This window comes from Semicossyphus pulcher, unplaced genomic scaffold (assembly GCF_022749685.1).
Source record: "Semicossyphus pulcher isolate SPU_LCO1_2020_fin unplaced genomic scaffold, fSemPul1.0.p SCAF_28, whole genome shotgun sequence".
Lineage (NCBI taxonomy): Eukaryota > Metazoa > Chordata > Actinopteri > Labriformes > Labridae > Semicossyphus > Semicossyphus pulcher.
In genome coordinates this window covers 6837697-6865000 of record NW_027211702.1, presented here as the reverse complement: position 1 = coordinate 6865000, position 27304 = coordinate 6837697, and the positions used below count along the sequence as shown (strand labels likewise).

The window sequence follows — 27304 nt, the reverse complement described above, 5'->3', positions numbered from 1 at the left end:
AGCATTTAAAGCTCTGGCGGTAGCACACAGGAAGTCAATTAAAGGTAAGCCCTAAAGAACATATTTCACAGTATTCAAAACGTGTTTCCAGAAGCTGATCTTTGTGTGAATCAGCAGATTAAAGCTCCAGCAGAGCTCAGCACAGAGATGATTCTGTGTTAGGACAAGACTCTTGTAACTTTACTGCTGCACTGCTGCAACCGAGACGAGACTTCCTGCAGATCTTCAAAATAAAGTTAGCTGACTGTCGATCGATTCTGACCACCAGGGCGTCACGACTAAGTAGAGCTGAAATATATCAACGTTTAAGTGGACAAACCTTTATCTATCAACAAATCTACTACAAAGATTCTGATGTTAATGTAGTGAGTTTATAGATTATTATTGGAGGCCAAACCTGAAACAAACTGACAGTTTTGTTCGGTTTAGGGAACGATTTGAGCTAAAAAATATGTGAATATTATCGGCATTCCTATGTAGCCAGTGTCCCGCGATAATGACGATTCTTCTCCATGCGCTGCATCGTTTACAGTCCAGTCAGCAGCTCGAGCAGCGACCGTGTGTTCAGATCAAAGGTAAATTCTCCCTCCAGATGTGTCTGCTAAATAAACGCTGTCATCTCTCAGTTCGTCCCATCCCCCGGAGGAGCGCCCGTTCATCTGTCTGTGCTGAGTCTCAGTCTCACTGTAAACAGGAAGTTACACAGAGGCTGCACTCTGGCTTACTGCAGCGGGATGAAGCCCAAACAGAAACAGATTCTCTTGTGATCGACTTTAATTAACGGCTCTTCAGTTTGCTGAAAGAACAACATCATGATGCAGATTAGGAACAACATGAAGCTTTGTCAGGTCTGTCCTCAAGAGGAGAAGAACACTACTTTAACAGGAAACGGAGGGCGGAGCCATCATTTATGATGCATTCAAGGAAGTCGGGAAACCTAAACGCTGAACAGCTTTGGCGACACAGCGTCAAGCAGGTTTGTCTCAAGTTGTCAAGTTTTTTATCTAGATCATCTTCGAGCTGTACTGACATGCAGAGTCTGTTTATAGAGATGAATAAGAAGCCAAATCATCTTCAGATCACGCTGATGGAGCCGTGATGTCATTACTGTTCCGCCTGCTTTTGCTCTCCACACTGACTGTTTTTCCTGCGTACACCGAAGCCTGCTGATACGTGATTGGTCAATACTACTCGGACTACATGCGTACTACAAACAGAAAACAGAACACTTCCTGTATGTAGTCGCACGCCTACAGACTCTGTGAATAGAAAATAGTATCCTGCTTGTGTGTTATTAACTGGTTCAGAGGTATGTAGGAACGACTCATGAAAACTATTCAAAAATATTCAACCAATAATTATCTAATGATTTATTTAAAAAAGGATCTCGAGGTGGAATGGCTTTAAAGACGTTTTAATTGATGTGATCACACACAGTTGATTGTGCGACACATCCAACCTTGAAATTCCTGCTTGGTTACAAATTGAATCTCGCTCTCGCGCTCGTATTTCACTTCCTGCTCTTCTGTGTTGATCGCTTTATTGCATACCCAGAGAACTGTCAGAACCCTGTGGTTTTGCACTCCTTGAAACTGTGGTCTGAATTTAGGAAACACTACGGATTAGTCTCCATGTCTACATTTGCAGAAACGTATCCAACTAATCTCAAACATCCACACACAATTACCACCTGTTCCCAGCATCCCTTACAGACAAGGCGTTTGATCAGTGGTCCAAAAAGGGAATCTTGAACTTTAGGCTACTCTTTAAAGGGGACATTCTTATGTCATTTGATCAAATTAAGAATGAATTTGCTCTTCCAGCACATCATTTCTTTCGATATTTACAAATTAGTTTCCTTCCCTGCCACCAAAAACATCTCTTGACTTAATTCTAGAAACCAAACCAGGAGTTAAAGGAACAACATCTCTCTCAATTATAAACTGGGAAAATAACTTGGAAACTAATATATCAGAAAGTCAGTGGTCTAACATTCTTAAAAACATGAATTCATCATCCGTTTGTGCAAGGCATGGCCTTATTCCATTTAAGACTGTACACCGGCCTCATATGTCGAAGGTCAAGCTTGTTCCCTGGGGTCAGTCCTACCTGTGACAGATGTAAGCCAGCCCCTGCCAGCCTTTATCACACATTTTGCTCACGTCCAACCCTAACAACATTGAATCGGAAGAGTGTTACTCTTTTTGGTTTCAGAACAGCTGATCAGAGTTAGTTCAATCAACTCTGAGTAGGTTCAGCTGGAGTTAAAAAGCCAGCATTAATGGAGCCCCGATACCACGATTCACCATGGCAACGGTACACAAAAAGACGTCCTCCTACGTCACACCAGCGGAGCTCGAAATCCTCACGCGGATGTTCAGCGAATACGAGCATGTTTTTATAAAAATAAAGTAACACGGCTGCAGCTGCAAAAGAGAGAGAAGCGGCGTGGGAAGAAACTGCTGCTCGAGTAAATGCGCAAGTTTGAACTGGTCTATTTATTTAATACTTAATCACGACCGGAAGCTAAAATTTATATTAATTTAGGAGCAATCCAGAGAAAAACCTACATGGAAGCAGCTAAAAATAAAATACCTAAACATCATTCAAAGGTGCGGCTCAGGCAGAACAGGCTCATGGCTGAACCTCACTTCAGTCATATTTTAAATATGAAACAGATTAAATATCATTCAGTGGCTGTTTTAATGTGCATTAGCTTTATCCCTAACATGATGCTGACTTCACATACATTATAATTCATGTTGATTAAAGTGAACTGTGTTAGTTTAAAAAAAAAAAAATTACGGCGTCTTGTTTGAGCGCTCTCGGCAGTGGTGGTGGAAAATCTACAAATGATGACTTTGACGCAGATTTGTCTTTTGATTTTTTTTATCATAACTATAAAAGACTTTTGCAAAGCGGTCAGAGCAGCACAGAGACGCTACGTTTCTTCTTTTAATCTGTAACCGCTCAAACACACGCATGAGACGGGCTGAATGAATGAGGAAGTGAATGAGGGTTTTATATTCTAGAGGGAGGAGACGGAGCGAAACTCTGAGTGTCCTGAAGAAAACCTGCTCGCGACCAGGTTAGGTTCACAGACTCAGTTACCATAGTAACCAACTCAGAGTTAAAGTTACCTCTTTTTCTGAAACGGCAAACCAGAGGTTTCCCTCATTTCAGGGTTAACAAAGTTGTTAACCTACTGTAGCCGGCTGCTGCTAATGAATAATCAGTATTTGTCGTTGTTAGGGATGCAGTTCTAATCACACAATCCGAGGGACTAACTGTAATCATATCAATCCGCCGAAAGAAGTCCAGTAAATTTGGCGTTTGTTTGTTTACAGAGGGAAAAAAGAAAAGAGAGAAAACAGCGAAGAGAAGCAATAAAAGTTAAAAGAAGCAAAATCTGAAGCTACGACAGAAAGATCATCAAGACTCTGACAGTGACAAAGCTGTCGCTATGGATGCAGCTCTCACTGTGAGTGTAACATCAGTCAGGAATATGCTGATTTTTATTATTAGCAAGTGTTGTGACGTAGTCATCTATGCTCAAGTCTCAAGTCATTTTTTCTTGGGCAAGTTAAGGAAAGTCAAGTCGGGTCCTTAGTTAAGGCAAGTCAAGTCCCAAATCACTTTTTTTCCACCCCAGATCCAGCACTCTTCCCTGTAGTATCCGGTCTTTATAAAGAGAAAACACAAGGTGTTAGCAGCCCGTCTAATAATGATATTATTGGCCAGTTTATATAACCTGTTCACAAAGTCTGACAGTGAATTGTATCTGTGTTATCTTGGCACAGACGCAGCCATGATGATGGTCTGCTCTGAGAGCGTACGGAGGAGTAACGAGTACGACTGATGAGGCTTCTCTTGGGGGGCTTTGATGTTGCGTGTTGCCATAGCGAGGAGTTTGACAGACAGCCAGTCATCCAATCATGACAATCACATACCGGGGAGCTTTTTGAGTCGTCCAATCATGATTCCCCGTCTGCGCTGCGTACATACTTGATAGTTAGACAGGAACTTGACAACACTGAATTTTATCATTTTATATTTAACAGCTAACATTCAAACTTATGAACACACGCAAGTCATCCGAGTCATCACGCCTCAAGTCGAGTCTCAAGTCATTTATTTTTTGTCAAGTCAAGTCGCAAGTCATCAAAACAGGTGTCACCAAGTCTCAAGTCCACATCTCTGTTATTAGCTATTTATTTAATTTATTTACAGACTGTTCTCCTTTAGAATAACTGTTAACTTTAGACAAACAAGGGGCTATGAAACTGTGGAATGATTACTACATCACACACGAAGGAACAGGGGAATACCAACGAGTCATAAGCAACAGTTTCTGCAGAGAGCCTGACCCTCAACGCATGGCAACTGTTATTTATGCATGTATTCATGTTTCATAGAGCCATGTCCCTCTAAGGAAAGTTACAGCTACAAAAGATGTTGGGGTGTTTGTTCGGGGCTCTAATTGGGCCATCCCCCTGTTATTCATCCCCATCCCCCCTATTGTCAACTTTGACTGCTAAAATTATGAGATTTGATGTTTTCGTGTTTGATATTAAAGTTGAAGGAAATCACTTCAAGGACAGGAGGAACACATGGCTCAGAGTAATAATCTTTTTGTACATACGGGCATGTGATTGTTATTATAAGACATGTGAGCCTGTCCTGTAATGAGAGCATCCTGGTGACGCTGCATAGAGAAACAGAACAGTTGACTGATGTATTCACATAAAAATAAAAGGTCTAAATGTTGTGGTGTTACTTGTGTACAAGGTCAGACATTGTTCCCCCTTTAACACAATGTTAGTGCGCGAGGTGACTCAGAGAATCTAAGTGTACCTCATCAGCCAGGAGGGAGAGCTCAGTGGCATCGTGGGCATCGTAGTCATACAGGACCTTGGCCTTTCTGGCTCCTGTGACGGGAAGCTGCTCCATTGTGAGGGTTCTCGGCCTCTGGCTGGAGGAGGAGACTGTGGCTCCAGGAGAGGAAGGTCCAGACAGGAAGGCAGAGGAGACGGGGTTTGGGCAGACAGCAGCGGAGGAGTTGGGGGCGCCGACAGAATTAGCACATCTGGTTTACAAATTGGAAGACAAAGGAAGGATATGAGATGTTGTATCAGATTTCCAGTTTGTTTATTTTCCTGCTCTCAGCAAACAGTGGTCAGATGGGGATTACATCCAGATGTGTGTAATATTGATCCGGTGCAGATGTGTCACGAGAGTGAAAACAAGAAAAGATATAGTGCGCTGATTTGGATCCGTTCAGCTGGTAAAGAGGAAACGTGGAATATTTCAAATATTTGTTTGTACTTGAATTACTGCCTTTGTGTTAAAAGCAAACACAACACAAACAACATTGTCAGATTTTCTGAACAAACATGTTTATATTTCTTCTGTGTCATCATTGACGAGAACTTGAGTTGGAAATAACACGTGTGCACGTTAATTAAAGATCGTGCATGGAATGTAGTCGATCCATGCTCGTATGGATCATCCCACACGGTTCAGCACACATGAACTATGGACTAATGCAAAAGTTAAGGCTCACCATTGTTAGATGATGTTTTGTTTAATTATTTTTGACCTAAAACAGAATAAAAACATAGTTAATGCAGCACACGTCTAAATTCAACACTAAGCTGACAGTTTGGGGTCAGGATGACGAAAGTTTCCTTCCTTTGAGATGTTCATGTAAATAAATGTCTGTTAAGTCTCTCTCTCTCTCTGAATGAGGTAACACATGGTGACTGAGCCTACGGCCCACTGATGAAAGCCTTTGCATCTGCAGTATATAGTATTATTACGGGCTGGGTGTCTGTGGCGGCGCCCAGTTAGTGACACGTTTTCCATCAGCCAGCAGTGGTTGGTCTGCCAGAGAGGGTAGGCGGAGCTAAGCGGCTGCTTCTCCGCTCTCTGCAAGTGTTGCGAGTAAACAGTAATCTACTATGGCTGAACAAACAAAGAAAAGATGGATGACTACAGATACAACTTCAACAAGAAGTGAAAATCCAAAGAAGAAGAAACAAACTCGACGCTCAGATGAAGCAAACAGTCTGAAAAGGAAAGCGACCGTCAGCCAGGAAAATCAAGAGTTACAACCGGAGCCGACCGTGGACGTCTGGTTAACTTGGGAAGTGTACTCCCACATGGACTGCAAACTGTGATCTAATTCAAACTGTGAGGTTTATTGCACCCCCATGAGCAGCTCAAGGAGGCTGCACGTAAACAACATTCATGTCCTCACTCTTAGAGGCTCTGACTCTCATTGCAACCCCTTCACACTCTGCTACAAACCGCCCCAATGCCTGCTGGAAATTCGAGTTTGATGAAGCCAGCAGAACCACATCATCTGCAAAAACCAGAGAGGAAAATCACTCTCGGACACTCTCCTCCCTCCACCATGAGATCCTGTCCGTGAAAATCACAAACAGGATCGAAGAGGGACAACCCTGGCACAGGCCAACGTTCACACCCGGGGCCCTCTGATGTACAGTCACACATGGTGTTAATAATGTTGTCCAACAATAAAATGTACAAACAGTTAAGTGAGTTTAATCTTCATATTATTTACAGATTGATTCCTTTTTCATTTCAGTAATGGACGTGTTTGGTAATATGAAACATCAAACGAAGCTGAATAAATGTAAATGAAGAAGTGAAGTGAGCCTTTGCCTCTGAAAGCATCCGCTGCTGTAAAAATGTCTAGACCTCATTTACCAACAACCCTGAAACTGAAACTGCAGGGTGTGTGTGTGTGTGTGTGTGTGTGCGTGTGTGCGTGTGTGTGTGTGTGCGCGTGTGTGCGTGTGTGTGTGTGTGTGTGTGTGTGTGTGCGCGTGTGTGCGTGCGTGCGTGTGTGTGTGTGCGTGTGTGTGAGTGTGTGTGAAGTGAATTCATCAGTGATATTAATTAAGATGCTAATTTAGCTAGCATGCCAACCATGCTAGTTATTGAAACAAATTTAAAGGCGACTCCTCAGAGTGTCTTGTAGTACAACGAAACACTGAACAAGTGGTCACTGTGGTGTCAATCACAGGTAGCCCCGCCCTAACCCCTCCCCTCTTCCTGGTCTGTGTGACTCTCAATGGGAGCATCAGTGACTAAATGAACATCATGCTGTGTTGAAGAAGACTTGAAACTAGAGACTGAGACCATAAACTCATGAGGAACATGTTTACTGAGGGAATAACTAAGGAGAGGAGGAGGAGCACTGGTGCTGACAGGCAGTCTACAGGACGTTTTTTGTTTTTGTTTGTTTGTTTTTAAATAATAATAATCATCAATAGCTACATCCTCGATGTCATCATCATCAATAGAATCAATATCTGTAAGTGCAGAGGCGTTCATAAAGAGCTGCGTTCTCGATCATCTGCAGAGGTTTGAATGTGCGTGCAGGAAGGCCTGCCAGGAGGGAGTTGCAGTAATCAATGCGTGATATCACGAGAGCCCGTACCAGCAGGTGTGTTGCATGCTCTGACAGGTAGGGTCTGATCTTCCTGATGTTGTACAGGGAAAATCGACATGACAGAGCAATCGAGGTCACGTGAACCTTAAAGGTTAGCTGGTCGTCAGTTATGACGCCCAGGTTCCGGGCAGACTTAGTGGGTATGAGTTCAGTTTGTCCAAGCTGGATGTTGATCTGTGGTTGCATAGAGGGACTGGCTGGGATGACAAAGAGCTCAGGCTTGGATAGGTTGAGCTGAAGGTGGCGTTCTTTCATCCATTCAGAGATATCGGCAAGGCATGACGAGATACATGCGGAGACTGTTGCGTCATCTGGTGGGAATGACAGGAAGAGCTGGGTATCGTCCGCATAGCAATGGTACGAGAAACCATGGGAGCGGATGATGGCACCAAGTGAGGTGGTATATATTGTGAAGAGAAGGGGACCGAGCACTGACCCTTGAGGCACCCCTGTGGATAAGCTGTGGGGTTTGGACACTTCTCCTTTCCAAGATACTCTAAAAGATCTCCCTGAGAGGTAGGACATGAACCAGAGGAGGGCAGATCCTGAGATACCAAGCTCAGAGAGAGAAGAGAGGAGGGTTTGGTGGTTCACTGTGTCAAAGGCGGCCAACAGATCTAGCAGCAACAGAGCTGAGGACTGTCCAGCAGCTTTAGCCAGATGCAGTGATCCCGTTACCGACAGTAGTGTTGTTTCTGTAGAGTGGCCCCGCTTAAAGCCAGACTGATTTGGGTCCAACAGATTGTTCTTGGACATGAAGTCAGAGACTTGATTAAAAACTGTGTGCTCAAGTATTTGTGACAGGAAGCGTAGAAGTGAGACTGGTCTGTAGTTTTCAAACTGGTCTGGGTTGAGGGTGTTTTTTTGAGAAGTGGGGGGACCTGAGCTTGCTTGAATGCAGTGGGGAACACACCCGCTGACAGTGAAGAGTTGATAATGTGCGGGACTGCAGGATTAAGTGTGGGGGGAATGGCCTACTACCTGTCCACTTGACCCGTACCATCAAACCTGCAACAGACCGAGAGTCTTGCAAAAGCTTGGAGACTTCGTCCTCTGTCAGGGGGGAGAATGAGGTGAGTGAGGCGCCGTTGGCTGGTGGCTGTCAGGCTCAGAACTGATTTCTGATGGGAGGAACCTTATTTGTGAAGAACGTGGCGAGCATGTCTGGAGTGAGCAGAGTGGAGGCTGGGTGGAGGCTGGGTGGAGGCTGGGGGAGGCGGTGGATGGAGGAGGGAGTTAAAAGCAGAAAACATTTTTCGTGCATCAGTGGCACCACAGAGCTTGTTTTGAATAGTTTTGATGTCATGTCCACGTCCTATATACAGCCTGTGATAACTAAATCATTACAATATTACTTCAGTTAAAGTAATAAATAAAACCTCGGGGCTAAATATAGGTTCATCAGTCGATAGAAAAACTCTTTCCACTTGTGAGAATAATTAAACGAAGTGAGAAGTGAGGTCATTTCCTGCTGACAGTAAATATTTACACATGCATGTCTGCTCACAGCCACTGGTGATGAGCCGTTTGTTTAGACAAGAGGCTCTTCCACTGTCGTAAGCCTTTTCCTACATGAACTGAAGATGACTCACAGGCCGAGGTGACCAGATGATGACTCAAGTTTGGATTTTTTGTAGAAAACATGAGTCAGTAGATACTAACAGGCCAGCTATGCAAACAGCATCGTAACGAGACAAAATACTGAGGAAACACAACAACCTGGGCCAGACACCTTAAGAAGAAACAGTGGTAAAACTTGACCAAGAGAAATGTGTTATTTTATGATTAATATTGTCTTGTATTGATCGCAGCGCCATGCATTGAGTCAAATCAAAACCAAATATGAGCAACAACTGTTTCGCTTTCCAAAGAATTGTAAAATATGGTGTCGTGATGAAACAACTTTTGTCCAACAGAGATTTTAAATCTTCCACATGCAGACAGAGACATGTGAAGTGCTCTCTGTTAGACCAGTACGGGCCTATTCACACATAAAACACACACATAAAAAACTGTATATTAGAGAAAGCAAACTGAGACTACTTCATACTAAATTCCTTTTTGAGGAATAAAGGACACGACAGTCATCAAACTGTGAGGCTGTTTGGAAACCAGAAACATCTGTAAGACCGGCGTTGCGGTTGTTTTTAGTTGTTTTTGGGTGATTTTTCCTCAGCAGTCTGACACTGGTGTGACATTAATGCAAGATGTTGTTTATCTTAATTTATATTACGCACTTCCAGCCACAGGAATGTGTGCCGAAGCCAACACTGGCTGGTCTGCGGTCTGTCTCACAGTTATTACCACAAGCTAAACATGTGCAGACTAGTTAGAAAAACTAACATTGACGTTTCAATACTGCAATGAGCTCCATGACCCTTTGACCTGACTGACTGAGCTACAAACGCCCTGATCTCAGCTTCCTGTGCCGTACAAATGTCCCAGATAAAACAGTGAATGCTCACTTATTGAGCTCCCTCTGAAGGTCCTGCATGTAGTGATGACACTGGGCATAGTAGGTGGCCTGAGCCTCCGCAAAGTCCTGCAAACATCGCAGGTGGTTGAGCTGTGGGGAGAAAGGAAACACAGCATGAGTGGAATCTGCATAGCAGTGATGTGATATACAACCAAAACGACTGATTAACTGTCCAAGGGGAAGCGAGAAAAAAGAATGGGACCAAGGATTGACCCCTGAGGCACCCCATGTAAAAGTATGACTTGAAACCATTGTGAGGCTTTCCCTGAGATACCAACATGACTGCTTAGTCGATTAAGGAGGATATTGTGATCAATGGTATCAAAAGAAGCGCTTAAGTCGAGTAGGGCCAGGATTGAGTGTTCTCCCCTATCACCCCGCATGAGTATATCGTTTGTACCTCTTAACAGAGCGGTTTCTGTGCCATGCCTTTGACGAAAGCCGGATTGGAATTTGTCAAAGACATCATTCCTTTCAGCAAAACAGGATGAGACTGGTGGCATAATGTTGGATCATAGAGTTGATCTTGTTGACAAAAAGAGATGCTGAGGAGGGGGCGATCACAGTGGGAGCAGGTTCTACTGGGTGATTAATGGCGCTAAACAGAACTCGGGGGCTGTGTCTTTTTTGTTATTAAATCTGAGAAATAAGCTGTTCTTACGTCTTCATTCTTCTTACGTCTCAATGCTAATGCTATCAGCCATGAACCTTAGCTTAGCACTAAAACTGGAAACAGCTAGCCTGGCTGTGTCTGTTAATTATAGGCTACAGCCAGCAGCAGTTAGCTTAGCTTAGCATACTGTAGACGGGGAGAAAGAGCTTGCCTGGCTCAGCGCATTAAATACAAATCTAGTTCTAGCAACCCTTTAGCTTAGCTTTGGTTATATCGTAGCATGCAATCTTCCCAGGTTGATCAAAGTTCATGTCTGTGAGAAATGTGGAGCGGAACCTGATCCAACATCTCCAGGGTTCCTTCATAAAATACTGTAGCTGAGCCAGGAACAAGCTGCTGCTCGTTATTCACAAAAGCTGTTTGAACCCCTATCTCTTTCTCTTCTTAGAAGACGGGAAGAGAGGAAAGTCAGGCGCCTCTGACTAACAGTTTTCCAGAACTGCCGGAACTCAAGAGACACAAAGGCGCTGCTTGTTGCACTCACATGTGTGCTGCTGATGCCCTCCAGCAGCAGTCTGGTGACCTCAGCCTGTCTGTCAAACTCTGTCTGAGCAACGCGGAGTTCATGCTCAGCCTGTCAGTGGATATAAAGGACAGGAAGGAAGAGTTACAGAGGGCTGCGGGAACATGTGTAGTGCAAGCCACAAAGCATTTAAACTGGTAGACACACACACACACACGCACACACACACACACACGCGCACACACGCGCACACACACACACACACACACACACACACACACACACACACACACACACACACACACACACACACACACACACACACACACGCACACACACACACACACACGCGCGCACACACACACGCACACACACACACACACACACACACACACACACACACACACACACACACACACACACACACACACACACACACACACAGTCCAGTAATGAAGCTACTTACTTTGTCCACTTCCTCACTGAGAAGCTGAGAGGAGCAGCATGAGAAGAGAAAGAAGCCGTCATGAATCAAACTTAATGTCACAACATAAATCTACCAACTCCGTCTGCGCTCCAAACAAGGAGATCAGAAACCAGCAGGGTGAACACATCTGTTAAATGAGTCTTTACTAAGCTGTGAATAAATTAAAGCCTGTTTGTGTTATGACGATTTCTTTAATTAGCTTAATGGCAGATTAATTTGGCTCCTAATCCCAGGACAGGCTCAAACACACAAATGTATCATATTATATATATTTTCTAAAACATATTTACACATTTGTAGAATACTTGTAGTAGTACACTTTGTAGTGTACTTTTGAGTTTTTTTTAGTGTTAGTTTTCTGTAATATGGGAGACTTATTAGAGCGAAATAAATTATGTATAAAGAGCCAGAAATATGGATTATGACAGGATGCATGTCTACGGTAAATGGCCTAAAATTGATGGAGTCACTGAGTAAAGAAAAGAGGACTGTCGAATCAGTTTCAGTTTCAGTTGGTGTTTGTACATTTTCGAGGCCCTTATTGGTCAGCTAGCTCCTTACATCACAAACTTGTTGGAATTCGTATCAGAACCTACATGACTTGTTCTGATTGGTTTCTTAAAGTCCCTCGAGCTGAACCTGGTAAATCTGCACACACTCTAAAGATTGAAGTTCTTCCCTCTCTTGCAGAGTTTAGGACTTTGATTTCCAGCCACTGTGTGAAATTGTAACTGTTTTAATTAATTGCTCTGTGTTTTCTGATTAATTATATGTATTTGTTCTTTTTGCCGTTTTAATGTGCCTGCAATCTCGACAGCACCGGAAATGAGGGAAACCTCAATTTCTTTTTGAGATTAAATAAAAGGTGCATTCATCCATTGGATGAAAACCTCCACAGCCGCTTGTATCCGCGATCTTTCGGTCACTACCCAAAGCTCATGAGCACAGGTGAGGGTTGGAACGCAGATCAAGTTGTAAATCCTAAGCTCGGCTCCCTCTTCACCACGACGTTTGAAATGAAACGAAAAATAAATAATGTATACAATAATACAGTTTTATTTCAGTTTAGTTTTGTAAACACACTCGGCCTACAGTTTCAGTTACTCACTTCTTTTTGTAAAGCCTCGTATGTATTTTCATTTATTTTAACAAAAATGTTTTTGACGATGTAGTTTTCATTATTTCGTTCGTTTTCGTTCACGATAATAACCTTAATCAGGATTAGGAATGCTTCCATGTAGAGTGTATTTGGTGATAAATACACATTAAATCTTACATGTGATATGACAGCATTAAAACGAGTAGTTATTTTACAGCCTGAAAAGCTGCTCTCCTTTAAATGGTTTCCTTTAATATTTAAGAAAGTGGTTGAATTTTGTAAAATAAATCTCCTAAACATCAGAATTTAATAAACCAACAGCAGCACATTTTAATTCAAATACAAAATATGACACACAGGTTAATTGTTTTTGTTTATTTGATGGTGAATCTCAGTTTAAATGAAATTATTTTTTTCAACCAGCATTTATTGTGTGATTCGAGCGGCCGATAAGAGACAGAACCTGTTTTAAGTGAATAGCAGAGTAACATGCTTGTGTCTGACAGCTGCTGCTGACCTGCATTTCACCTTTACTCTACTTTCTGCAGACGTGGGAGACTCATGTTTGACTGTCTCACTGCGCCCCCTTGTGGTCAACAGAGGTTATCAAAAAGTTAACATAGTTATAAACTTGACAGGAATTTTTAAATTGCATGAAAAATTAAAATAAGCTTTCTTATGTTATCTTTTTAATGTTTTATGCTCGTCTATTTTTTCAGTGTGTTTGGTTTGGATATCAAGAGACACAGTGGGTTACACATTTTTAAAGTCTTCTAAGAAAAATATTAGTTTATATGAAGTTAATCGATGAGGATGGAGAAACGTGCTTTTAGTCAGTCTATATAACGAAGTGTTTAGGTTGTCATATTATGTGAATTGCTTAAATGTCTCTCTGTGTGAAGCATGTTATGACTAAAGAAAGGAGACCTTTGCTGTATTTTTATGTGATGGATAGTTTTCCTGGGAAAATCTGAAGGAGGTGTCATGTCGAGCCTTGTTACTCTTTCGCTTCCCCCACTGCCGACAGTGCTAACATTAGCTTAAAAATGAAGGCAGCTAACTTCAATAAATGACCGTATCACACCACAACGAAGAGTCCAACAAAAAGCACAAACACTTTTAACTGGTGAAGCCCGTCTTGCTAAACAGGAATGTCAACATTGTAGGAAAACTAGGGTCAACATCAGCAGTGCAATCGAATCATGGGGTGACCTTTGTTTGGTTTTGATAGCTAACGTTAGCTTGCTCACTAACATGTATTAACTGCAAGCTAGCTAAGGCAGCAAAATACTGTCTTGAGTAGATTATGTAAATGTATTCATGCAGACTCCGAGGGCTGATATGGCGGGAAAATTGGTTAGCTAGCTGTTAGCAAATAACTTAATTAGCTAATGTTACAAAGCAACAACAACAGATAAATGCAGCATAGCTAAGTTACAGCTAGGTAGCTAGCATTAGCTTACTTGGACTCCAACATTATCCACTAATAAACATTTTTTTCCAGCGATGTTGCTTGTAGCTTGCCAAATGACTCCACTCGCTAACATGGTTTATGATACTAACCTACAATTTAACAATAACAAGGTTTTTGTTTTGCCACCAGTTTCATTAAAAGACACTTTTTGGTATCTTATGTGTCCCCATGACACGTGTCTGTTTCTGCATCACTTGTAAACTTATATTCACATTTTCCAGCCACAATGACACTGAATCACAGCTGATACCTACATTTATTTCTACCTTATAAGAAAAAACTGGCCATGAGGCATTATAATGTAAGGAAAGGGGAGGTAACAAAAATCTACCACAAAGTCACTCTCACACTCTATCTCACTGTAAACAGTCTGAAAGGTGTTGACGTTTCTACCACCAAATGACACGTTTCTAATCCTATTTCACGGTTTCTGACAGATATGATAACCTTGCTCTGCTCTGACACACTGGGATCCGACGCCACATCCCAGCTCTCCCAGCCGCTCTGCAGCTGTTTTAATTACAGAGCCAACACAGAGAAACACACTGAACACACCGCAAACATTTCAGCGAGACAAGACAGTTTGACAGGAAGGCGGATAATCTAATGACCTTTTAAAAACAGCTCTGGTTTAAAGTTTAAGAAGTGTTCTTGATCATGCTCATTTAGTACTCAGGTGTGTTTTAAGGGCCAGCAGGTGACAGTTTACCCGGAAGATCAGATGCTGATTGATCCAGAAACGGCTCCGTTGTAACTTTTCCTGTGATGTTTATGATGAAATTCTTCAATCTTCATCTTAAATAGTTAAAAAGGGAACATTTTGGTGCAAAAGGGCCACCAAACTTTTCCTCATTCCTGCAGATCACACAGATGTGGTGTCTGTTCAAACTATACAGCACTGTGTTTGTTTGTTGTGTCAAATAAAGTATTAACTCTGAACATTCAGGCTGTTAAAACAACAAAAAATGTACATGCAGACATGCTCAAGTCATCAGTTTTATATTTAAGTTGCAGACATCATGCAACAGAGCGATTAACCGAGTCTGACAGACCTGAATAGTAGCAAAGCCCGATATTGGATTTTTTATTCCTACTTTTACTGTGATGCTGACATAAAAACAATATGTTTCCAAATGTACAAAGTCACTGGAGTAAACAGAAAGATTACCCCAACTGAGGTAACTTGTAAAGCACCATATTCATTTAAGGTGCATACTGCCACCTACTGTATCGCAGTGTGAGGTGAATGACATTAAATCATTTGAATAGTTAAACTGTTTCAGTTGCATGAACATAATTAAAGTGTCTTTTAATTGGCCTGTCAGGTTCACAGAAATGTTCAGCTGATGCCGATATTTTATTTTCACTTCAATTTATTATTTTCTATTTTTTCTTTACGTTTGTTGTCTCTGCTGTTTTTATCTCGCTGTGTGAGTCACTTTGGTTTTTATGCTTGTGTGACAGGCGCTGTAGAAATACAGTTTTGTTAAACAGTAATATGCCTACACAATAAATCTATGGCAAGCAGCAAGCGTACTGAATTAAGCAACATTGAGTTTTTAGGCTTTTATATTCTGTGAGAAAGAAGTATCACTCATATTGTCAGGTTTAAACATACAGCTGGTCTGTTAGGCTTAAGCTACATAGCACATAAAAGCTAGTCCATTAATGCTGTATGCCTGTTAGCATGTTAGCCTGCATGTACGCCATTTGTTTCACTGTGGACTCTTACCGCTGATGCACTGGCAGAGAGAACATAATTTCGAGGCCTTGTCTCCTGAAAATCGGGTGCAGCCTACAAACGAGAGCAGGGAGGAGGAGACATGTTGGCTCAGTCATGCAGTTTCAATCATGATGCAGAAAAACAAAAGTAAAGTTAGCCTGAAGCACAGCAGCAAAAAAATAACACAGGTCAGAAGCAGCAGAAACATTTAAACACAGTCAGAGCAGACAGCAGACAGTTGTTGTTGTTGTGGGGAAATTAAAGTGGATTTCATATTTTAAGGGGACAAAAAGTTACAAAGAGCTCAAAGTCACTGCGAATAATTTATCGAGCTCTTTAATGCCGTAAATATTTAGAGTCACATTACATTCTAATCCTGAGGGATCAACTTCCTGTTTGTTGTGTTTCCCTTAAAATGAGCTTCTATTAGCTTGTTTCTAGTTAGCCTCAGCTCCATTTATGCTACTTTATCTTTGTAAAGATTTGTTGTATTTGCACTGTTATCATTTTACAAACTTTACAAAATACAAGGCGTGTATTGATTTACTTTGTGTGTTTAGCAGATTTAAAAGCCAGGAGAAAGAACATGTGAAAATGTACTTTTGTAAAATGTAAATAATGGTTATAATAAATAACAAACTAAAACTACTGTGTGTCAATAAATGGAAATCAATTGTGCAAATTTAACTGCAAATATCTGCAAAGCTATAAACGTTTATGTTTATTTAGCAAAATAGCTAAAAACTGGAATTTATTTTTAAATTGATGCAACGGGAATTTTGGAAGCTTAGAGAAGCTTGTGAGGAGCCTGTCGGGGGTAAATTATGTTTTAACTTTTTATTTTTCTTGTCGTTTTTCCCTGAACACTGTACTCAGGCTCATTTGATTATTTTTAACCATAGACTGTAGAAGTGGACGTAGCCACGTGTTTTTTTGAAACCAGAAGTGACCATATTTGGACGAGAGGGTGGAGCTGGAGAGGAACAAGCAACACTGAGTTATCAGCTAATGCTAGCACTAGCTTGGTTAGCAAGTTGCATCATAATTAAAGGAAACTGTGATACTAATTGGGATGCTAATCTTGGCCATAGACTGTATAAAAAGATGGACGACATGACAGCTCCCTAAAAGTGAAGCCAAAACATTTCGGGCGCCCCCTGCTGACTGGCTGCAGTATAGCTCATAAAGCCCGCCTCCTCCATGTTAACAGATGGGACATGAGTCAAACTAGAAAATCAAAATACACGTCAAATACATTTTTCTCAAACATGGTTTCTGTCATTATAGTCAGTTCTTATCATGCTGATTTATGTCCAAGTGTTAATTTTTCTGACAAGTTTATTTTTAATTAGTTATTTGATGCTGTCAAAACGATGATTGACAGCTCTGTTTACAAATTTCGGCTCCTGCAGCTGATCAGTTCCGGGTGAACAGAGCGGAGGACGATCCGCGAGCGGAGACGTAACTAAAATAATCACTACAGTCATTGAAGTTTCCATACCTGTGAACTTTAACCTCAGACCAACACAAGAAGCTGTTCTGCTGTTAAACACGGCGGCGTGCGGGATCCTTGCTGTTTTATCGGTAAGTTAAGTGTGTGTTTGGGTTAGCGGAAGTGGCTACGGCCGCTTCACTCGCCGATCTCTACTGCGCAGTCTCTGGCTCCATATGACGTCACCATCGCAAGATGGCAGCACCTATCACAGGGGCTATTTTGGCATCAATTTTGTCCAATGGGAGCAGATGGAGACGCGTTGTCCATCTATATATACAGTCATTGATTTTGGCTAGCAAGAAATAGGCTGTGAACAAAATTTACTTCCTGAAAAAATAAACACAATTTCTTAGTGTCTTTTAGAGCAACAGAACTCTCACAAGACATTTATCGGGTCGCAGTGACAGCAATTTGTCAATCACAGGTAGCCCCGCCCTAACCCCTCCCCTCTTCCTGGTCGGTGTGACTCTCAATGGGAGCATCAGTGACTAAATGAACATCATGCTGTGTTGAAGAAGACTTGAAACTAGAGACTGAGACCATAAACTCATCAGGAACATGTTTACTGAGGGAATAAATCAGGAGAGGAGGAGGAGCATGTTCTCATAGACTTCTATACATCCAGTGGAGACGCCCCCTGCTGGACAATTGAAAGAATGCAGGCTTATGGCACTTTTGCATTGACTTCACTTTTCAGACACGTCGACTACGTCCACTTTTTATTGACAGTCCAGCTGTTGACATTCTGCGGGCAGAACGTCGCCCCCTGCTGTTTCGGAACATCAACTGTTATCTGTACATTTATCAAGACTTCTATGGGCTTAACTCTGTTCCTGAGTGTTATTAGGACTGTAATCTGCTGTTAGTATTTGTATTGAGAAAAGGACCACATTAAATGATGGATAAAGTGTCTATTAATCAGCGCAAGGCGTAGAGAAGCTGTTCGTATTGAGGTTGAGAAACATGCATCAGGCACTGCAGGCAGAATCTGAAGTCATCTGATCAGTGCGTCCATGCTGAATAAAAACAACCAACATAATGCAAAAGAAAAACTGCTTTAACCTTGAATAAAAATATAAACAGCTGGGTGTCTCTCGTTAACTGACATGTGGAATATTACCTTCTTTAAGTATTTTAAAGCTTTTAATTTTATAAGTGATAATAAAGTCCTGCTGTGTTTAAGCTTTCTCTGCCGCCCCCTGGTGGCAAAAGGACGTCATTAATATTACTTTAAGAGACTGCAGTAAAGGGAACGTTACAGTTTACTTCAGCAAAGGACATTTTCAGTCTACCTGATCACAGATTATTCTTTTTGTCTCATGGTTGTTGTGATCTGAACGCTTTAGCAGAGGCGGAAGAAGGAGGAGGAGGAGGAGAAAAGGAAGAAGGACGAGGATGAGGAGGAGGAGGAGGAGGAGGAGGAGGAGAATAATAGGAAGAAGGAGGAGAAGAAGCAGAAGGATGAGAAGAAAAAGAACAAGGAGAAGAAGAAGGAGGGAGGAGAAGAAGGAGGAGGAGGAGGAGGAGGAGAAGAAGAAGGAGGAGGAGGGAGGAGGAGAGGGAGGAGGAGGAGGGGAAGAAAAGGAGGGAGGAGGAGCAGAAGAAAAGGAAGAAGAAAGAGGAGGAGGAGAAGATGAAGAAGGAGCAGAAAAATGAGGAGAAGAAGGAGCAGAAGAAGACGATGAAGAAGAAGAAGAAGGAAGGAAAAAAAAAACAGCGGCAAACAACAGAGACAATGTGAAATCTCACCGCCGCCTTGGCTTCCGCCTGCTTCGCTTTTTTCAAGCGAGCTTTGCAGATGTCGAGATCCAAACGTCGATTCTCCAGAAGTCGCCTCTCTTTCTGCAGAGGAAGAAAGGAACCAATTAGGCAGCGAGAAACACGACGTTTCTGCTCAGCTAACGCGCCGATTTTCTGAGATATCAGACGTACCGAGATGGTCCTCCAGTCTCCCTCCAGGAAGTTGCGTAGAGGAGTGAGGAAGGTCGTAGCTGAGGTGTGGAGGAGCTCGCGCTCGGCTCCTCCCAGTCTCTTCTGGTATTCTCCCACTGTGATCAGAGTGCTGCCTGTGATGGTCAAACACACAAATACACACTTTTTGCCTTCTTTGATCCTCTGGAATAACTGAACCAGCTTGAGGACACCTTTTGGCACCTCCTCTGTCTGTTCCTCCTTCATGTCAATTGTGGACAGAGACGACGGGTAAATTATGGCTGTGGAGTGTTTCATGTGTCAGGCAGTGTTACGGTTCTCTTGTCTCTTTAACCTTTGACACGCATTAGAGATGGAGACTACAACTAGTGTCACCAGGCATGTAACGTAACTACATCAGTCTCAGTTGTAGCTCCACTGACCGTACGGCGTCTCTGGACCAAATTCACTGGCAGCGTCCAGCATGTACTGTCCCAGCAGCTCTGCGTTGGTCGTCTTGGAGGGAAGCTTCTTATCCAGCTTATCGTAGATGAACTCTTCTATTCGAGCACCTTGAGGACAGGTGAGAGAGAGAGATGTCAAACTGTCTTATTGGAGTCAATTCTACAGAAATGCTGTATGAACATCCTGAAAGAAAGAAAAAAGATTGTTTTGTTAAAAATGTGAAGATCCAGAGAGTTAGCACATTTTTTTCTGAGACTACAAACGCAGTTACAAATCTACAATCTGAAATTAAAGTTCGCAGTCATCTTTCATAAATGCACGGAGCATCAAATGTGAGATCTGATCAAATACATAAACGTTGCAAAGTCAAAAACACACAAACCCAGAAACACGGATCTCATTTGCAGCGTTGAGTTTTAATGACTGCAGCTTCACATCCTCACAGTCTGAGTCCTTTCAGTTCAAGTTAAACCTTTAACCTTACTGTTAATGTGAGCGCTGTCTGTTCTAACTATTATCAAACCACCATTTATTTGGTAATCTACCCCTGCAGGTAGCTCTGGCTGTACCCAATCACACGAGTGCTTACAGGTGTCTCCCTGCATGAAGCTCATTAGTAATTCAACACCTGTTTGTATGGACACTGTCGGTCCGTTCACGCTGCAGCAGACTCTTATTCTCTGTAGTCTCACTTCAAACATGTGATATGAAACAATCATCTATTGAGTTTAAACTGTATGTAAAAAAACCTCCACTGTTATTATTGTTTATAAGGGTCAGGTTCACAGTGTTTTCTTACACAGCACTCTGGGAGTGACTTACCTGTGTGATCAACTGGAGCATGGAGGGTTAAAAGATACACAGATCAACAGTTAGACATCACTCATACCAAAGTATAGTCTGTTATCGTGTTTTCTATCTCACAAAGTCTCTAATTGTTATAATAAAAGTTGCTTAATAACAAAATTGAGTCTCTGTCTAAAAAACAGAAAATAAAAAGTTAATTGAAGCTGCTGCTGTAAAGAAAGCTGCCTTTAAAACAAGTCATACAGATCTTTCTCTCACACATTTCAAAATAACTTTTGCCTCCTGCTTGTTTGATCTCATTGACCGTAGTTAAAGTTAAGAAGTGACTTTGACTAATTTGCTTGTCAACTTCCTGTTTGAAGCCTCCAGTTGTGTTTCTACTGGCTTCACTTTTGAGTCTACGTCTTAGATACAGTCCATGATCGAAAGATGTTGGTTAGATGTTCTGGTTAAGAAAATTAATAATGTTTTATATTTATTTTACAACCACTTAAGAAAATTCGTACTCATTCAGTTTGACTCATTAAAAGGCTATACATGTAATTTGCCTCCTCTGGGCCTCCGTACAATGAGCGGACTTGTTGTGTCTTACTCGGGTTGGGCTGCAGCAGCACCTCCGTCTGTCTCAGGATCTTTTCGGTCCAGTTCTTGGTGCCGTCCCCCCGAGTGATCAGGTTCTCTAAGTGAGGATCCAGCTCCGTCTTCTCAGCCTGAAGCAGCTTCTCCTCTGTGAACTGGGACACAAACAAACAGAGTACATCGCAGGTACATATGCAAAAATTTAATTACATCAATTATTAATACATTAAATACCGTCTCGCATAGCTGCTAGCTTGGCTGGAGTCTTGTTTTTTTGTGACGTACATACTGTATACACTGAACAGGACCCTGAACTTGTCTGTGGTTTACAAACTGTATTTATTTATGTGTCACTTGTAGCATGAAAGACACACCAGCAGCATTTTTAGGCTAGGCTAACTGATGGTCCTTTGAAACACATTAAACCCAACAAAAACAATTAGACAATGAATATAAACATTAAAGGGCGATTTTTTTTTACATTTCTGGGTCTAAAAGCTCCAGCAGATTAGTTCAGCCTGCAGCAGTGAAACAGGCTGTAATGGCTGCAACATAATAATTGATGGGTCAAAGGTCGTCCACTAAAAGTTCTTGTTGTTTCCACTGACAGGCTCAGATTGTTATTCTAAGTGTGTGACAACATGACAGAAAGGATCCCTACAGAGATAGACCTTTTTGTTACAGAGGAAGAGGATTGTTTTAACCACACACAGACGTTACATCGCTCTCTGCAAACACACCAGACTGCATTGAGAAAAACACTGATTTAACTTCACAGAACACAGGAGTTAGTGGACTACCGCTGCCTTGATTTGTTGGTTTGTTTGTGTTACACTCATTTTGTGTTGGATCTGCACTTACTATTTAAAATAAAAGTCAAACAATAACACAAACACATTAACTATTTGAAGCTGTGTCTATTTCTGATTTCTGCAAACAAAAAATAAAGGTTTTGTCAATGGAGTCTGGTGTCTTTGAAGAGAGCGATGTAACGTCTGCTTCTCGTAAAAAAAAAACTTTAACTAAAAGGTCTATCTCTGTAGGGATCCTTTCTGTAATGTTGTCAGACACTTAGAATAACAAGAGGAACATCACTCTCTTGAAAGCCACCAGACTCCATTGACAAAAATGTTAATTTAACCTCAGAAAACAGGAGATGCTGCTCTACCTTTGCCTCAATTGCTTAGTTTGTTTGTGTTATACACAAATATTGTCTTGGATTTGTATTAACAGTTTGATGTATAAAAACCTTAAATATTAACTGAACTATTGTGCATCCATATGACGATCATGTGACGACAATAAAGAACAAATTTAATTCCAACCCAAAATGTCATTATATTTTGGGAGGAATTAACATTATTATATTTAGCAGCTCTCTAGATGTTCACAGAATGCCCCTGAATGCACTCTCCAAACATCTGCTTCCTCATTTTAAACATCTTGAACAAAACCAACAAACATCACCCGTTCAAAGATATCACATTTAGCAGATGGTGGTTAAATGCACCATGCCTGTTAATGCAAATAAAACATAAATGGTTTTAGTTGAAGCCAGTAGCAAGTAAATCTCACATATGGCGATGTCGAAATGTTGTAAAAACGCCCACTTTCGTGACAAACTTTGTGTTGCAAAACCGCAGAGCCAAAAGAAAAATCCAACCATCTGTGCCGTTAGTACCGACTGTCTGACTTCTTCTTCCATCTTCCTGACGGGTTTTCATGTCTGACTGACAGGAGGAAGCAGCCAGCTGGACTTCACAGATGAGTAAGAAATTCATCATCACTGTCACATAACAGCAGGAAGAAAAAACCTAGACCTACCGAGGCTTCAGGAGTTCAAATGACAAGAAAAACCTCTGAGTTCTTAAAAAAAAAGGAGGAATTCAGGAGGGAATAAAGGAGATGGACAGAGTCGATCTAAGGCTGGATTCCCAGGCCCCAGTCCAGATCCTCAGGGACCCTCCGGTTCATCGTGGGGTAATTGGTTTTTAGGAGTTTGATTAACCTTTTACCACCTACAGGAAGCTACCATCACAGACTGCAGACATTATGAAAACTAACATTAATATGAAGCTGAATATGAGAGTAAAAAACCTTTACAATATGATCTCTATGTTCAGCCCAAAGTGCCACAAGCTGCAGTTCCTCTGGTGTCCACTTGAGGCTGCCTCCAGCAGTGAGTCAGTCCCCATAGAGCCCCATGTTAAACTTTACAGCAGAAATAAACATGTTTACAGCCTGGTACAAAAAACAGTTTGGGTCTCTATAGCTCATTTCTCTCTTCATGACAACTGTACGGGGAGACTCTTTATACAGCTCACCTGTTTACATTATATTGAGGCTTAAAGTGATGCACCATTAATGGCGGGGCTTCTTTGAGTGACAGGTGGGAGCTGCTAGCTTTCTGCTAGGTGTCACCTCAGCTAATTCAGTTACTGAACGTAACCTCTTGGCAGTGTTTGTGCTGTTGGAGCCTTTTGGAGATTTGTTCATGTAAAGGTGGACAGAAAATTACCATATTTAGAAGGGGGAGCTGAAGAAGCAGCAAGGAACTGTCAAAGCTAAACAGTTTACACCCTTTGCTATTTTATTTACAGGCTGATTAGCACGTTAACAACCATGTTTTCCACAGAATGAGATGCTATTTTAGGTGTTAGTTGACAAGAGTTGCTTTTTAATTAGACTAAAAAAGCTAAGAGAGCTTGAGGAACGGAGCAAACTAGCCTCTCAATCTGGTTAGCTTCATTTTAAAGTTCCAGAGATAGCAGCTTAGTTAGCATTCATTTAAAGTCTCTGGGCTTAACACAACTGGCTGGTTAGCTTAGCTTGTTAAGTAGCTAATTATCTACTGCATAATTGTGGACTTCGATAACTTAGCATTTGTCAACCCCTCGCTCCTTTCCAGCTCCACCCTCTTGTCCAAATATGGTCACTTCCGACTCAAAAAACAAAAAGAAAACAGCAGCTACTAAATGCCAAACTGGAGGCTACAAGATAATAAAGTCTTTTATAGAGTGCTTTGAGCATACTTTGGACGAAACCCATTTGTGATGTCACAGTGTACTCACACCACCTGAGGTACACTTCTACATCACTGCAGAAAGGTGAGAAATGAACTGAAAGCTAGCAAAGACAGGACTGTTAGCTGCTGGCAGGTTGCTCTTTAAAAGGTAACAGGACACATGAACAATGCAAAGAGAGTGGGAAGAGGACAATAGGAGCTACCTTGCAGGTAAATGCTACTCTGGGTTATTCTGGAGAAATGTGAAAGGATAAATATGATAAATGTCACGTGTTGTTCTCTGTCCCACAGTGTGTCTCGCCTACTTCCTCTTCAGTCAGTGGTTTCCTGTTTCCCACAATGCCTTTGGTCAGCCTCAAGAAAAACTGTCAGATCTGAACGTGTTGCATTCATGGATCCAGTCAATCAGACATTGAAGAAATTAAATCAGCAGTAGCTAATACGGCTGTGAAGAAACATAGAGCAATTGGTTCTAAGTAGATTATTCTCTAAATTAAACAAAAAGTCATTAAGTCTATAATGTGTCAGAAAATTCAACTCAAATCAAGTAATTGATTATTGAAATGCTTGGCAATTAATCTAGTAGTTGACAACAAATTGATTTAACATTGCAGCTCTAAGAACTAAAGCAGAGCCAATCATAAAAAAATCAATAGTTAATTAAAATAAATGTTTGTTAATGCATTATATTGATGCAGAATTTCTCAGTCCATCCTGCTGTTTCATAAATGGAGCCATCTCTGGTTCTTCTAGTTACTCACAGCTCATAATGCAAAAGGAATTATAAAATTGGCACTTTTTTGATGAGGGTTTGGTGGACTATTGATATAAAAACGATTATGAATTCAAATAGGTGCTTGTGAGCGTATTTGCTTGATGCCGAATTTCTTATATAATTCTGCTGAATCATTAGTCGAAGTAGTTCTGGTTCCTACAGCACGTTACACCAAAGGGAAATGAAATTGCCACTTTTTTGAAGGGGGCTTGGTAAATCAATGGTAAATTTAAATAGAGTATTTGTAGATGCAGAATTTCTCAGTCAGTCCTGCTGATGAGTGACTGGAAGTAGGTCTGAATTTTGTACCTATTTACATCTCGTAAAACACAAGCAATTGTTATATTTTCAATTTTGTTAATGGGGTTTGGTGGACAAATATTAGAAAAACTAAATTGTTTAAATAAATGACGTGGGTGCCGAATTTCAATTAATCCTGCGTATTCGTGAGTGGCAGTCGGGTTGCTTCTTCTTGTTATTTGCACCCCGTAATGCAAAGGAAACATTAAATTGACACTTTTTTAAAACGGGGTTTAGTTTAAAGGGTTATCCAATCCATAGGATGGGCACTTGTCGATTCAGTTAAGCATGAATAATACAATATATATTACACAATAAAGAGTCTGTGCGTCTGTTCCTGTTGCTGCTGTCACACGTTGCTGCCACTCGACCAAAGCCATCAATAATGGATCGAGGCTGGACAAACCTTTATCGGCTTACAGCGCTGCCTGTCCTCGTCAGAATACACGACATAAAACACCTGATTTCATCTTAATAATTGTAAATGAAGACACCATAATCTGTAGTATTAGTGCTGTATGAATTCAGCAGCAGGGCCCGCAGCAGGTTTCCGTCCCCGCAGGGTGACAGTCAATGAATCCACATATTCGAGAAGGCTGCTCCGTGCTCGGCTGCAGGGATGTCCCGCTGATTATTTGCGGTATTTATCTTACCTGCACTGCGCGGGTGAAGAAGACCCCGGCATCAGATGCCAGTTTCTTGACGTTAAAATCCATGGTGGCGTGTTGGTCCGAGCCGAGCATTCAGGCGGGCAGGGCTTGTGTTTGTCCCCGCAGAGGGAATCCTCCGGATCAGCTGAGATGATGTAGCAGCAGACGCAGGATCGTAATCCGCTTCATGGAGGATCGGAAATCTGCTCTCCGCCCTGCGTTTAAAGAGACCACAGCACGCGTTTGCATCTCTATATATAGAGATATATGGCCACAGATATATGCATCTCTCACCGACACCCTGCAGCATGTACACTGCCACCATACATATCAAATGTTACATAAGCGTAGATGCAACATTTCTCCATTATTGCACATGTACTTATCGTTCGTTCACCAAACCCCATTCAAAAAAGTCGCAATTTAATGTTTCCTTTTAAATTATAAGCTTAAGTAACTACAGTGCGTAAAAATACACCTTACATTGAGTTTATTGAATTCTCCAGTGTTTTCGAGTAGAGAATAAAATCCCAGAAAAACCTCAAAACCTGATCAAAAACAAAAGTCAAACTATGTGCATGGATAATTGGATTGTATTTATTTGAGAATGTTTCAAATAATAAGGATATGATATAGTCTACCTTATTGTCTGGGGGGGGGGGGGGGTATGCCTTGGACAATAGTGCTATATACAGCTATGTTCACTTAAAACAAAATAACACTTAAAGCTGCTGTGAGGAACTCTCGGTTTGTGTTGATTTTGGCGACCCCTATGGACAAAGCTGTACCTCTTATCTCTTGGCTGATTTTGTCCTGTACATGCTTAAGTGGTGTTTTTTATCAAAAATCTCATCCTGTCTTATTTTGACAGTCACATGTATCACTCACTTTAAATTTCTGCCCTTACGTAAGGGCAGAAATTTCTGCCCTTACGTAAACAAAGGAAGCAGGCAGTTAATCGCTTTGTCGGACACCTACCCCGCACTGTTAATAATGCATGTCGTAAAGCTGCAATCATTGACCTTTGTCACATTTTATACCACACACTTATGATACTATGTTTGAAAATGGTCCAATTATTTTTATGGACCTTTGGTGCGATGACTGTAGGAAATCACATCATACTAAAGAAATGCTCTTTTGTAATAAATCCACTCCCTTTGTTCCACTCTAGCCTGGTTGTTGCTCACCTTCAAAAGAAACGAGAAGAAGAAGAAATTATTCCCATGTGGCTCTTTTACAGATTTGTGTCCTGTGTGTTTGTTGTGCAGCAGCTGTTGATATGCATATTAGTAAAGACATCATGTATGCAGCCTGAGAGGCAAAACCCAGGGGAAAAATCAGGTGTAATTATTTAAAGTGCATGAAAACATTGGGCGATTTTGGAAACATTGCAGACTCACCACGGGTTCATTGTTGAGT

General features: G+C 41.5%; 1 protein-coding gene across 1 annotated transcript in view; it reads right to left on the bottom strand.

Annotated features, from left to right (window-relative positions):
• The window catches only part of LOC138605072 (endophilin-B2-like), a 27440-nt gene extending 1429 nt beyond the window's left edge, over window positions 1–26011 (bottom strand). The window contains exons 1-11 of the mRNA XM_069677153.1: window positions 25886–26011; window positions 21146–21287; window positions 20569–20580; window positions 19725–19853; window positions 19303–19436; window positions 19120–19212; window positions 15885–15947; window positions 11559–11582; window positions 11114–11203; window positions 9946–10046; window positions 4855–5086 (exon numbers count right to left, since the gene is read on the bottom strand). Coding sequence (XP_069533254.1) covers window positions 4855–5086; window positions 9946–10046; window positions 11114–11203; window positions 11559–11582; window positions 15885–15947; window positions 19120–19212; window positions 19303–19436; window positions 19725–19853; window positions 20569–20580; window positions 21146–21287; window positions 25886–25975 — 1110 coding nt within the window. The 5' untranslated portion in view covers window positions 25976–26011. The remainder of the gene's footprint in view (window positions 1–4854; window positions 5087–9945; window positions 10047–11113; window positions 11204–11558; window positions 11583–15884; window positions 15948–19119; window positions 19213–19302; window positions 19437–19724; window positions 19854–20568; window positions 20581–21145; window positions 21288–25885) is intronic.
• Window positions 26012–27304: the final 1293 nt, after the last annotated feature.